Genomic DNA, 14,520 nt, shown 5'->3' with positions numbered 1-14,520 from the left:
CGCCCGCCCTGCCGTGCCGTGCCCTAGGCCTCGCGGGGCGGCGCGCGCCTTACAGTCGGGCCCTGAGGTGAGCAGGAAGCGGTGCTCGGCTCTTCCAGCCCCGAGAGGTCCCTTCCAGCCCTAAAGTCTATGAAACCAAACGATTCGACACCTCTGTGAGCGGGCAGTCGTAAAAAGAAAAGACCGAGGTGAAATCAATCTTATGTTGTGACGTTTTTCATAGGAACCGGGGGAAACGCCGGGGCCGTGCCCGACCGACTTTTAGCACGTGAATTTGGCTAGCCACGCGGTTAAACACCGGAATGGCAACTGCGCGTTTGTGGGTTATGTAACTTAATGTGCTAAGGGTGGCCGACCCTGTTACACCGCCAATGCCATTTTCTGTCAATGGCGCAGTTGCGATGTGTTCAGGTCACTGCCCATTTGCCCAGAGGAGCTAATCTTAGACCTGGTTTTGCCCTTTTTTAAGTTAATTTATGCGAGCTGAACTTCTGCTACGGATATCAACCAACTCCCCATCACGGGTCTGGGACAGACATTGCATCACCCGGTTTGAGCTCAATCCGTTAAGTCTGATACAACACTCAACCAGGTTTCTCTTAAGTTGGTTTTGGGCATTTGAAACTGGTTTCTGTGCGCTGAACGTCTGTTCTGTTACAGGTTTAAACCGGTTTCTGATCACTTACACAGGTTTAAGTTACGGGTTTAAACCAGTTTAGGTTTACACCAGTTTCTGATCACTTAAGCTGGTTGATGTGTAATGTCTGTCCCTAGCCCTAAAGCCATTCAGCTTGAGGAGCAAGGCAAGCAGCCTAACTATTCAGAAACACCTGCACTGGGCACCTGGAAACACCGGCACCTAGCCATACAGGTAAAAGTGGGATGTCTGTACCTGGCCTGAGAAAAGAGATTCCTCCTCATTGCGTGTGGGGTAGATCTGGGAGAAACAATGCAGGGCCAGTTACCAGAAGCAACATCAGTCCTGCTCATCACAGCTAATTAGTCTGTCTCAGTGCCCTGCTAACACAGCTACACTGCCTCCGGTATCCAAGCTATCTCAGGCCTCTCCACAGCACTGCCTTGTGCCAGGTAGGCACACCCATAGAGAGTCCCAGGTTGACTGCATGCAGGACTTCAAGCAATTTCCCAGGAGAATTCTTTATTTCTGGTTCTACACATGATTGTTGTAGGAAAGCACAGGGGAAAAAACAGATCAGCCATCAGAACAGATCTGTTGGCTGATCCATTGCCAGGCACGTTGACTTCTCAAATCTATGCCCGACTGCTCCAACAGTTCGTCAACACCCTTCTTTGGACAGTTTGATCACACTGCTAAGAGCTTACGAAAGGAAACCAAAAGAACAGACCTTACCATTGGGATGCGATGTGTGGCTAGAAGGAAGAGGGCTCATGCCAGAGGCTGTTGATAGAAGTTTGTCCTTAGTAAAAGTATCTATGTAGTAATTGCAAGGCCACTACTTAGAAACAAGAGCGTTTCTTGCCACATTAAAAGAGCACCAAAGCATTTGTACCAGTGACACACCACAATAAAACTGCTAAACTACAACCCACATCCAGATCTGAGTTCAAAACAACAGAGCTGGACTCAGCTGTTTTCTAAAGATATTTTTATTACCACAAAAAGCTAGTTATTTCAAGACAAAAAAATGTGCTTTGAAACCTTCCACTGCATGGCTGCCCTTGTGTCCACTTTGCGGTTTGGCTCCATGGTTCTACACACCTTTGGCTTCATAAAAGATTAAGGAGAGAGCAGGCTGTTCCTCCAGGCATTGTTCTCCCCTGAAAGGCCACATCAAATGTCCAATGCCCAAAGCACGGACAGAACCATATTTAATTCAGGAAGAGCATCCCCCACGTTAACTCTAGGAATGAGAAACTGGGGCCACTTTGAGAAATAGGGTCAACATTTGAAATCTACAGGTCTGGCGTGACTCGTTCTGATTTAGAGTGTGTGAGAGTCGCTAGCTGTTTCCATCTCACTACACTATCTGGTACAGAAAACCCCCAAGGCATGCCATCATTTGTCTTTCCATAGCACTGACTGTCTATGCTGGAGTTCAGGTGCTCCATCATCAAGTCAGACCTCTTCTACCTACCTTATGTCTGTTAAAGGCATTTGGGCTCCTTTTTGGATTACTATGATGTAATTACCGTACAGATTGATTTCCATTACCTGCCCTCCCTTGGACTCCATCCTGCTCTAACTGATGGCAAGAGAAAATTCCAACCAATTTAAATGATGTGTGACTGGGCTCATAGTCTGCAGACTCTTTGCTGCTCTCTATATTCCTAGTACCCTTACAGACCTATATCAGTGCATGTTACCCAGCAAAACTCACTAAGGAGACTGAGCTTGAAGCTTCTCTAGGAAGGAGGCACCCCCAGTGGAAAATGATGTCTGGTTGTTCGGGGAGACCTAGACTTTGGGCTAAGTGCTAAAGACCCATGCAAAGATGCAAGGTCCTACCCCATGGAGGTTACCAAGACCAGCAATATATAAAGAGTGAGGTGAAGGGAATCCCAAGGAATAAGATGTATTGTTGTAGCCAATTGCCATTTTGATTGTACTAAGGAGATACAGAAAGTGCCGTCTATCATATTGGCCCATGTGGAAACAGGTCAGCAAGGAGACAGTAAAAGGAGAAAATAGGGCTAGCTGGAGGTAACAGATGTAGGGAACTGAGGCTTAGAGAAAAGTCAGCTTTGCTAGGTGTAATCCTGCATCCAAATTGCAAGGCAGTTGTAGGAAGTTTAGCATAATTACAGACATCTTTTTGGTTTCTTCCCTTTCATTTCCACTTGGGATTTATAAAGTATACATGCCAAAACATCCTATCTTGTACGTAACCATCTGTTACAAATACTCCACTCCAACATGGACATGTCCTGTCCTAGCCCACCAAACAACCCCATCAGGCCTGGGATTTCAGAGGTGGGCAAAGGGAACAGATTCTTGACAAAATAGACTGTCCCCCAAACTAGATACAGTTCCAGGTGGGAATCCATTTATGAATAAACACTGTTTCAAGGGGATTAAGGGACAATTTATGGCAGCAGGAGCCAGGCCTCTGCAGGCATCCGTGGTAAAAAGAAGCAAGTGTGAGGGCAAGCTTCAGCCTAGAGTACAGGCCCTTTGCTGGAATAACCTTGCTGATCCTCAGATGCCCTTTCCCAGACATGATTCCTTGCTGATCCTCAGATGCCCTCTCCCAGGCCACACACTCACTTTGTGCACAAATCTCCCCCACCCAAGGGAGATCCTGGAAGTAAGTCTGTGGGGCTGTCCTTGAAGCTCCTTTCTGTCCCTGGTTCCCCTTGGTGGGGGGTGGAGACAAAAAACAGCAAAGCATGCCTGGATCTGCTCCAAAAGCCACTGGAGGCATGCACTGACTTCATAGAAAACCAGCTATTTTTATTTCTAAAGCTTAGCAGAGCTACTGTGATTCCTTGACCCCTTTCAGTTAATGCTGCTACTTCGCCAGACTTTCTGTGGTCTGGGGCTCTGCTCTCGGGTTTGTCATGGAGACCTGTTCACTGGTTATTGCAACACAGGATGGAACATCCTTTTGGAGTCTGCAGTTAGAGTAGTTATCTGGGGAGCAAGGAACGTACTGTGGGAACTCTCCAGCTTGTTAGTTTTGCTCATGTTGAATCTGGACACCAGCCACCATCCCAGCTGTGAGTGGCAGGCTGGTTGGGGCATCTCAAGGGGAAGCTGCGCTGACACATTCGGTTTGGTTTGGTAGGAAACACAGTATCCAAGGCCCTTTCTCTTTGTCCGTGTTCTGCTTTGATGCCCTGAGCTTGCTGTGACCTTCATTCAGCATGGAACTGCTGCTATAACAAGACATTTAAAAATCCTTTGTGGGCCGCTTTAAATGAAACAATTCAGCCAGACGATGTTCCTAATCAGGACTGCGGTTTGGCCGAGGCCTGCTGCTGCAGTAGGAGTCTTTTGATGAGAACATCTTATCTTCAGAGTTATTTTGCAAATAGGGATTCAACACAAGGCTGTAAAATGCTTTTCGCCAGAGTCTCTATTCTCCGATTCTCACTGCATGAATTATAGCTGCCTTCTGCCTCCTAGGGAGGACTGGTTGGCAGCAGACAGTGATCCTTAGGTCTTGTCTGCACAAAGAAAAGAGGTCACTGCTGAAATTGTGTCAGGCAGTTTCCCCACTGGTTAGTGACTAGATCTTTATTATAATTTGCCCAAAAGTAGTGCCTCAAAGCCTCAGTCCTGGATGAGACCTGCACTATGCTCAGTGCTGGTTAAATGGACCAAAATGGATGCTCTTGCATCCAAAACGCATGCAATCCAATAGCTGTCTACACTGCGGTAGCACCGCACCAATCAGGACCTCTTCGGGTAGATAAGGCTGTTCTGTTGTGAACTGAGTGTGACTGTAGTAGGTTGGGATCCTAGGGGCAGCCGTGATGCTCCCAGGTAGCCACACAAACCCTGCCTGGCTCCTACTCTAAGGGCCCTCACCTCCCTTACTCTTCTGCCATGTCTTCGATGTTAAAATTTATTAGGAGGGAGGGTGTCCAAGGGTCTAAGAGTGAGCCTGTCATTGGCCACAGGCTTTGGCCTTCTCTTTCTGTCAATGGCCTTTCTCCTCAGGCCTCCATCCTTTTGCTGTAGCTGAGTCCTTTCACGCTAGTCTGCCGACTGGACCAGACTTCTATGTGAGGTCACCCCTCTTGGGCATCTGTGTCAGGCTGCAGCACCCCCAACGCCACCCCCTCCAGGGCACTATGGGACCTCCTTAACCACCTCTATAGTCCCCCCAAACCTCCAGGTCTATCAGTATCAGGCTTCCCCACATTGCAGCTGTGACCAATGAGTGACCTTTGGGCCCCTGGACCATGGCCCTGCCTTGGAGCGATTGGGATACTATGGGACAATCCCTCAGCAGCCAGCCCAGTATACCGAAATCATGATCTTAAACACAAACCCTGCCCCCTGGGTCAGGGCTTCTGAGCCTCCCTAGACTCAAAATTGTAATCCAAATACACATACAGGCCCTTCTAGCTCTAACTAGGCTGCTGCTCCAGTCCTGGGCCTAAATCCTTTGCTAGCCCCAGCTCTCTCAGGCACCTTTGCAGAGCTCCTTGCTCAGCTGCCCCAGACCCTGGCCAAATTGCCTAGCCAGCCTCTGGAGCTGCCTTATATTCCTCGGGCCCTGCTCCTCTTCCTGTCAACAGACTTCCTTAGGTTACCTGCAAGTGCCCCCTAATTAATTCTATTGGCAGTTACTATGGCAACCCAGGCCCAGCTGTGCCCTGTTTGTCCTGCAAGGCTGTGAGATGGGCTCTGGCTCTCCTAGGGCTCGGACAGAAGTTATCGTTTTCACCTGATCTGACCCCAGAAGGCAGTCTACAGCCTTAACCAAACAGACGTGAATGGCTGCAGACCACTGGAAAAGGCCCTGATCCCACAAAAATCTGGGCCCTCATTGCATGAGGGCTCAGATGAACACGCTCCAAAACAGAGCGTGTTCTGTAACTTGTGTCTGGGGAGCTCCCAGCCTGTTGCTGTTTTCAGAACGGGAGGGAGTTCGGTCTGGGGTTCTTAAAACTGGTGCTGGAAGGTGGGGTAGGTGGATTGGAGCCTTCCAAAGTCGGGGTCTCCAATCTCCAGCACTGACTGGGGAACCCTAGAAACAAGAGCCCTCTGCTCCCTGCAATTCTGAAACAGCATCTGACCTGGCAGGGAGGAGTGTCATTGGAAGACCGGGCTGCAGGCTGGCAGCAAGCACCTGAATCTTGCTCCTGGACCCAACAGCGAACTTCTGTTGGGTCCGGGGGGGATCACTGCAACTCGCAGCACTTTCTGCAAAGTGCTATGAGTCACAATGGGGAGCTGCTCTTCTTTCTGTGCCCTTAAAGTGACAGAGCTCCTCAGGCACTCTGTCACAGTGCCATACAAGGCTCAGCTCCTGAGACCTTGTAGTAGATTACTGAAATACTCATTCTGAAGGCTCTTTAGAGCAGCCATTAGGAGTGAGAACACATTGGAGTTTAACTGTACTTGCAGGTCACGCAGCTGCTTTTGCAACCAGCCCAGCTCTCCCCAAGGCTCTCAGTCTGCCGGGGCCCAGTGACAGATGCAGTGCATGATAAAGACCACTGATAAAGGGTACACAGGGTTAGACATGTATGAAACTTAAACTATGTAGTCAAACTGACTCTGATTTCAGTTGGGCTTTTTTTTTCAGGATGTAAACAATTTCTGGCTCTGGAACTAAAAGCAGTGATATCACTGGAAATGAAGGACACTTAACAAGCATGTCTCTCACACACTGTGATGGCCGAGGAACAAGCTGTAGACCTGTTTCCCAGGCAATCTGATGATGGAGGGGGCTGTGAGGAAATTAGAATGATTTTCTCTCAACTCCACTGCAAACTCTATTCCAATCTTCCTAGACTGCATGTGGAAATTTCTCTGCTGGGCCCACACTAGTTACAATTTTAGTCGCAATGCAAATATTTATATGCTCTCAAATGAAAATGGGATTTTTCCCTGATTACGAGAGAAATCCCCAAAGGTCATGTTTAAAGGCTCAGGAACTTCATGCAGTGTGTTTTTAGGAAGCCTGGGTGTGGTTAAAATGTATGTACTGAAGAAGTGATGCCCCTTAAAAGAGGAAGCCAGGCCCCCTGGGTTTTATCTCCACTACCAATCATTACAGAGAATTTGCATGCCAGAAGCTTCACGCATTTTTTTTTATTGAACCCAACACATCCAAAGTTGACTATGAAAGAGCAGAGAAGGCCGTTCTACTTTTCACTCCGCCTAGTCCCAAACTGCCTAGGTTCACCTGGAGTCAGAATCCTAATCACGCCAGGCAGGGAAGTCTTGTTACTTGGTTAACCCAAAGCAAAGGTACCTTCAGGTGCTGCTCCTTGGGGCTGGTGAAGCCAAACTCCCCCTTGTTCTGTCTACCAGGATGGGTGGCTTGGGGCAGTAAGGTTCTTCATGGGTCATGTTGGTTCCACTGCTGCTTCCCACCAGCTTCTCATAGCCTGGACTCGATTGCAAAACACTAGCCTGGCGCTTTCTTTCCCAGATGCTCTTGCGCTGCATGTGAGGATCACAGATGCCCTGCCCTCTTGAGCCTTGCTTGGAACCCTCCCAGGGACGGTTGTGAGATGCCTGTTTTCCCAGCAAGTCCTTGGCCAAGACAGTGCGAGATGCTGAGAAATCGTGGGGTGCCCTTACAGCAGTGCGCTTCTGATGGGGAGGCTGCGGGTTGACAAGATAGACATACAGTCTAGCTTTCTGGCCCAGTGGGAGGCCTTGGTGCAATTTAGGGCCGGAGTGGTGTTTGGGACTCCTCTGAGGGGGTGCTGAGTGGGGACAGTTATTGAGACAGGCTCCTGATTCTGGGTTGGGAGTCAAGGCAGAGTACACCACCCGCTTGGGGCCTGGCAGGATTGGGCTGGGGATGAATGGTGTCTCATTGACTTGGTGGCGAACGTGTGCAGCTGAGCACTCTGAACGGGCAGCAGTGGGTTCCTCCGTGCTGGGACCAGCAGGCTGATTCAGGAAACTCTGTCCTTGGATAGCCTCTCCTGCATTGTCCAAGCCAGGCCGTTTATCCCCTGTGGCACTCTGGGGGTCACGTGCGTAAGTGCTCCAGTCAGCCAAGCTGCACCTGGTCTTTGTAAGCTGTGCTCGGGAGCCAGAGGGAGAATGCATGAGTGACACCGTGGATCCCGGTGGGCACACCGGCTGGGGACTGTCACTGTCCGAGTTGGGGGAGCTGGACTGGCTATCCCAGCCCTGGGAACTCTGCTCTTGGTTAGGCTGGCAGTTTGCTTGTGGGTGCTGCTTGTGTCCGTACCAACTGGCTTTGTCATCATCCGTGTTCTGGTGGCCTGGTGGCCAAGGGCCTTGGTAACCTTTGCTCTTCTTGTCACCTTGGGTATCATGGTTTTTCAGCCCATTGAGGTGGTTCACATTCACAGTTAGCTGCAAGGGATCCACAGTGCAGTGGAAGCGCAGACTGGACATTTTCCTGCAGCCTTTAGTCAGCACCAAGTCCTTCCATGTGCTGCGTTTCTTGCTGCAGTAAAGGGCCTTCAGTGTTTTGAGACATCCATCTCCTTCAGGGAAAGAAGAAAGAGCAAAGAAATGAATTAATGGAAGCACGACGTTTGTGTTGGAGCTGAATTATCCAAGCAAATGCATGTGGCTCCTAGTCAGTCAAATATGGCTCTTTTCACCCCAGACTTTCTGCTGGGCACTAGTGAGAGATGGGTAAGGGTTAGAAAGGGGGAACAGGCAAGTAGAACAAAGATGCTATAGCTGCCTTAGAGATTTTTCCTTGAGTTTTCCATTGTTGCTTCTACTGGTGGAGCACCATTGGCAGCAGTGACAGTGAATGGGAACCCAGGGTAAACCAGGCTCCTAGGAACATAAAACTTTAAAGGGCTTCTGTCATAATTGAACTGGCTGAAACATTTCACAGTTTAGAGAGTAGAAGTTGCACTATGGTCCCTGTTTACCTTTGGTGATGAAAAAGTAGAAGGTTCTCTTCAGAAACTGGCTCAGGTATCTCCAAATCTGGAGAAGGGAAGAAGGGAGCAACAGCCATCATTATTAGCATCACCTTTTCCATATTGGTATTTCCCTACCACCCTAAATTTCTGTGCTGAAATCCCCAGTACTTTGAATGGGAGTTTTGCCAGCAATCTTAGTTGAGTCAGGAGTTAACTCCAGAGAATAAAACTGGGCAAGGAAGTGCTCTCCTTTTCTGTGAGAATGTCTGAGATTTTGAGAACTGCATCTCCATGAGAAGAAAAGATAAAATCTTGAAAACAGTCATAAAGCAAAAATCTAAGATCACATCAGTGAAACGATTTCCAATTTTTTTAAAAGTTCATTTAGATTTGAACTTCCTTCTCACATTTTCTTGCTTAAAATTAAACTTCAAAATGAAAAAACCTCCAAATAAAGAACACACATTTTTATTTTTAAAAGGCGCAAAAGGATTTTAACAATGCCGTTTCCATCCCCCCCCCCAAACCAGGAACTTCATTGAAATCAGTTGTGAAATCCATGCATGAGCTGTGTAGATTAGGATACACGCTGCTGTTTGTTGGGGTTTGTTGAAATAACCCCAAACGATTTCACATGATCCACAAGTGCAAATGCCTTCAAAAGACTCAGCACCCACTGGGCAAACAACCTTTATTGTGATTTTGCACAAAACTGCAGGGCAGTCTCACTAGGAATTGCCCGTCCACTCTTGCCACCCAGCAGTCAGGATGCAGGAATGTCTCTAAGAGGCATTGTCCCTGGGGTACATCACTTGGAGGGATATTTCGGTAGTAATTGATGGACATTATTGATAGCTGTAGAAAGAAATGTCTTCAGCGTACCGGTGGTACTGGCTAAGGCACCCATGGATCTTTCTATATCACACCGGGGTTCTCCCCCCACCCCAATTTGCTATACAGTACTAGCAGAGAACATGCATCTATCTAGTCTAGGATACCAATCAGCTCACTAGTCCATCTAATCTGATATATCTCCTCTCACTTTGGCCAATATCTCATGCTTTTAGAAAGTGTTAAGATCATAAACACCCAGTCAACTATGGGGAAAGAAATTCCTTTTCGATCCTGCAACAGCATGAGCTCACAGCATGAAATCTCATTACCCTTTCCAGATGGATATAACTACAAATGTTACTAGTCATTAAGTTATCTTGCATCTTTCTCATACAATAACTAGGTTCATTCACTGCTGAGAGGCAGCCACCTATCAGATGAAAAGTGACAGCTGGGCAGTAATGCTATAGCATATTAAACAATATTTCAGAGTGAAGACTGTATCTAACAATGACTGTGGGAGGAATTTTGAACGAGAGCAAAAGAGAGAGAGAGAGAGAGAGAGGATGTAGTCACCCAGGCTGTAATTTGGCAGCACACTAGTTTACCGCTCTGGATTTTACATAGGATCTAAAAAGGCCAGAAATGCTCAGACCTCAATTTTATATCTCACAACTTTTATAAGTCAACACAACTCCCATAGTGCCACATAAGGGCCACAGGTCAGTACTGACTGGGGGGAAGGGACCCCATACCAAGTCACCCCAAGACACGGTGTGCCCTGCCTCCCCTTTCCAGCCATCTGGGACACTGATATCAGTATCGAGTAAAACACTGCCAGTGCATCTCCCAGCCTCACTCCTGGCAACACAAAGACTTCTAGCATCACAGTGGGGCAGTGACATCAGTACTGACAGGGAGGAGCGCGAACAGCTCTGATCAAGTCACCCACACCACACTGTGGTTTTGAATTACTGGGTAAGTACTCAAGTCCGGGGATGAACCACTAAATGTTTCCTTATATGTTTAAACATGCATGTGAGTTCAGAGCATGACAGCTGGGACCAGTACCAATTCAAGTTAAACCCACTGAGTCACCCACCCCACCTCCCGTGGCACACAACACCCTAGCACTAACGTAGGACACCAGGTTAAAGGAGGTTATTAGTAGCTTAAGGGAAGAAGCCACCCCCGTACTCACTATTGCTTGCTTACCAGAAGGGCAACTTTGATGGCATTATCCAATACAACAAGAAGTCCCAACAGGAGTAAAACGGTAGCTAGTACGTTCTGGTACGACTCACTGAAGGGGAGACAGTTGTTGGGGATCTTCTCCTTTAACAGAGCCATGGTCTGAGAAGGTGACAAGGGTCAGTTCAGCATCTTCTCTCTCATCTCCCCAGTGGTGTGGTCATGGCAGCAGTGAGCACAGCACCAAGGAAAAGTATTCAGGTGGCGAGATGGATAAGCCAGGCAGAACCATTGTGATGCTATGCCTAGGTCAGCCTTTGATGAGACTCTGACACAATCATACAGACTACATTTTTTTCAGTCGCTAGCCTCTCCTGTCCAACAAGACAAGAGAGGACACCAACAAAAGAGATTTTTCTAAGGAGTTTTGTCTGGCAAATCTCTCCCACCATCATCCCCTTGATGCTTGTTTGTCCTCTTCCATAATTTCTTGCATATTTTGAGTTAGTTTCATATAGGGAGATACGTTATAATCTAAAGCATCTGTGCACATATAACACTTGTGTCTATCAGGTGCCTCCTTTTGAATAATCTTTGAACTGCTCTGCTAGCTGCCCATAGAAAAAATGTTATGTGTGGATCGAAATTAATTTTCAGGGCCTGTTAACGACTTCACTTCTGAGACTGGCATTCAATAATGCTCTGAACCACAGCACATCCTATTTCACCCAACCTGTTCTGCTCTGCTCCTAGTATTGCCCCGAGTTTTGTCACTTCACAGAGTGCTGTAGAATTAAGAAAGTTAATGAAAAATGCAGATGTGGTGAGCTAACTGTTCCCAAAACCCTGAGGACAATATCTATATTTCCACATTTTATTGAAAACAAACAAACAAACAGTGAAACAGTTGCTGTTTTAAAACAAGCTACTGTTTTCTTCCGCCTTTTCATTGGCTAAGATAAACGTGAACATTAACCCCATGCAGGAGTAAACGTGACAAATTGATTTTTAAAAAGCTTGGGTGTACTAGCAACATCTACCAGTAAATGAATGCTTAATTTATCACATGCCTTTTCATCTATGGAGTTATTTTAAACTGCATCCACCCTGCTAGCGGAGTTAACAGAATGCCAGACTGCAAGAGATTGTTAACAGAGTAGTACATCTCATTCCCGACCAGTCTGGTTCATAACAGGACCTGGAAAAACATGCAGTCTCATTTCTAAATAAACCCTACTTAGGTACTAGAGAACCCAAAGCAGTGCTACAGGCTCTCACAAAGAGGAATTAGCAGCCATTATAACAATGGAAGCTACTATCATACTTCTCGTGCCAGGATCAGAATAAATGAAGTGGCACTGGCCACAATTTAAGATCAGTTGGTTACAACAGTTTTGGCAGGCAGTTTTTAATAGCCTCCCGACTCCAGCTTTGGTTGCCTTCCATATATGGAGAAACAGAAGCTAGGTTCGAAGTTCCTGGGGATGGGGCCAAAGCACTGGAGAAAGTGAATCAGTTTAGGAGAGCTGCGTTTAGGGTTGTGGCATACTGGGTGCATCGACACGTCACTATGGCAACGCTGTTACCACGCCGTGATCTAGTACTTCCTTTTGGAAGTACTAAATCACGGTGCAGTAACAGCCCATACTGCACTGTACACATGGTGAAGTTATTTTTAGCAGCTACTTTGCCATAGCTGCATGCTATACCGACGTCACTGCGGCAAAGTAGTTTTGGTCACGTGTAGATGCCCACGGATGCTATGTTGTCGTACCGTCACGTGTAGATGCACCCATTGTGCAAAATACCAAACACGCAAGTAAAAGTTGCACTGGCAGAATAGGTCCAGCTGGAACCGGAAGCAGGAACCAAGAGAACATCCGGACTTCAGAATTCGACTGTCCCCATGGGCACCGGCTCAGTTTCACTCATCAGTACAAGCTATGCTTCAGTTTGCCATTCTGTAAAATGGGGAGAATATTATTCACCAGGCATTACCAGGGTTTTGGATTTGCTACTAGTGCAAATTTCCAAAGATAAGCAGATTCAAAACAAGCATGGACTGCTTGCTTGCTGATGGTCACTGTAATTCCAGACGGTTGCTCTGCAAACACGTTACTGTAAAAAAGACAAAAGATCCAAGAGCTGTCAACGGTAGCTTTGTAAATGGAAAGCTTCTCTCCTATTGACTAATTACCCAGTGAATAAATTCAGCTTGAAGAGAAGCTTTAATAATTCAGTAGGAGTGTGCCAGGTAATATAGGAGCTTTTGTCCTGGTCCTGGCATAGTCATGTGTAACCTAATCTCTGGCTTTGTGTATTCAAGGAAGTACTTTGGTATAGCTCCTGTATCCAACTTCATTGAAGAACCAGCCTAGATAAAAGATCAAGATAATGTTCTAGCTCTGAATAGGGAGACTTTACCCCGTACTGACCAGCTTGTCTTTTGTAGGTAATAGCCGCCACATGCTACAGATATTCTGGTACTAACAGTAAAAGAAATGTTCAAAGATACTTGCAGAGATCAAATATTTGGGTAGGAAAGGAAGGAGCCATTTTATCCTTCTATTTCTACATCTTTATGGTGTATAACTAAAGGCTTGGCCATTTATATTTTCAATGCTTTACAGCTTAACTTCTTAATTTAACTAGATGCTTTTTTAACTGGAAAACTGGCTGAATGGGGGGAAGTGTTAAGACATCAAAGACACCAGAGAATTGAAACTCGATGAACAGACAAGAGTTTGTATTAACATTTTTTTAAATTCATTTAAGAGCAACACTTGTGAGGAACCATCTTTGTTAAAGATTTAAACAGCCTTCAGGTCAAGGTTGGCTTTCCGGTAGGGTTACAAGATACCATCATCTAGTCCAGTGTTTCACAAATGCTTTCAAGGCTGGACACCTCCTCCCCCCCCAACACTTCCGAACTTCATGAGTTTCTGTTAAGTGCTAATTAATTGTAATCACAAGCGTGCCCTCCCCATGCAGGGATTCAAAAGCTAATGGTCTCTGAAGTGGCCAGAATAAAATCTCTTCTAATTTGCATAAAAGGGAAATGTATCTTTTGTACAGGAAGCAGGGGCATCCTCCTTGGGAATTTCAAACAAAAACACCTTCTCCCTTGGTGTAAACTATCCCTTTCAAATGCACTATGAATGAAATTGCTCGACAAGAGTATGTTTAGTACTGAGAGATATGGGCCAGCCTGTCAGGGATGATTTTGCAGAATCCGGAGATGATGAATTCCCCTCCAAAAATAGGAAAGTTGCACATGATGCCCTATTTGGGGAATTCAGAGGAAATGCCACAATTCCCATATCAGGACTCCTTTATTCTAAGATTCTACTGCATGGCCTCCAGTTTTTCCTGATCAAATTTAGAGGACTCAAATGGGAGGCCATTTACTATTCAGTAAGCTTCATTACTTTTTTTATTTCTAATATTAAAGCCCAAGTGGTCCAGGGAAACAGATCTGCACCGTAATAGTATAGGTTATTTGCATATTCCAGAGCAGTATTTTGGAGAGAAGGGCAGCAAGGCACATTACAAAACTACACCAATTTCAATGAGACATTACAGTAGCCTAGAAAAGTGCAGCCAAAATACAGTTGCTTAAACTGAGTTAAGCCAGTATGACAGATCTAACCCCTCTTGTTAGAGGAAAAAGCTGCTTTCTTGAATGGTCATTTCTTGAATGGCCAAAACCATATCAAGACCTAAGTTTTAATTGGAAGAAAGCATAGTGTCTTCACACTATTTTTTTATACTCTGGCCTCAAAAAGAGGGTGCTTTTCTTGGTGAAGTATTATCTCTATACTTTATGCAGTAATCTGGCTTTTCCATGAAGACTTTCCTTGGTGGCTTTCTTTTCTCTCTCCTACCTGAATCACTTAATTGCCTAAAGTATAATGGTAGGACAAAGTAATGGGCTGCTTATGAATTTGCATTTCCTTTTATCAAATG

At 46.2% G+C, this 14,520-nt stretch overlaps 1 protein-coding gene across 1 annotated transcript; it reads right to left on the bottom strand.

Moving 5' to 3' along the window:
- Window positions 1–6,916: 6,916 nt before the first annotated feature.
- On the bottom strand, window positions 6,917–10,713 carry LOC102382632. The gene is made up of 3 exons (XM_006024093.1): window positions 10,579–10,713; window positions 8,536–8,593; window positions 6,917–8,133 (listed from the first exon to the last, which is right to left on the bottom strand). The coding sequence occupies exons 1-3, from the start codon at window positions 10,711–10,713 to the stop codon at window positions 6,917–6,919; spliced, it is 1,410 nt and encodes a 469-aa protein (XP_006024155.1).
- Between the last annotated feature and the right edge of the window lie 3,807 nt (window positions 10,714–14,520).

The sequence above is a fragment of the Alligator sinensis genome, unplaced genomic scaffold, assembly GCF_000455745.1.
Source record: "Alligator sinensis unplaced genomic scaffold, ASM45574v1 scaffold970_1, whole genome shotgun sequence".
NCBI lineage: Eukaryota > Metazoa > Chordata > Crocodylia > Alligatoridae > Alligator > Alligator sinensis.
Note: the sequence above shows the minus strand (reverse complement) of the source record. Positions and strands in the feature narration are given on the sequence as shown.

Coding starts and splice junctions, on each gene's coding strand:
- LOC102382632 (XM_006024093.1), bottom strand. CDS start 10,713: ATGGCTCTGTTAAAGGAGAAGATCCCCAACAACTGTCTCCCCTTCAGT. Junction 8,594..10,578: donor CCATCAAAGTTGCCCTTCTG/GTAAGCAAGCAA, acceptor TCCCTTCTCCAG/ATTTGGAGATACCTGAGCCA. Junction 8,134..8,535: donor CTACTTTTTCATCACCAAAG/GTAAACAGGGAC, acceptor CTTTCCCTGAAG/GAGATGGATGTCTCAAAACA.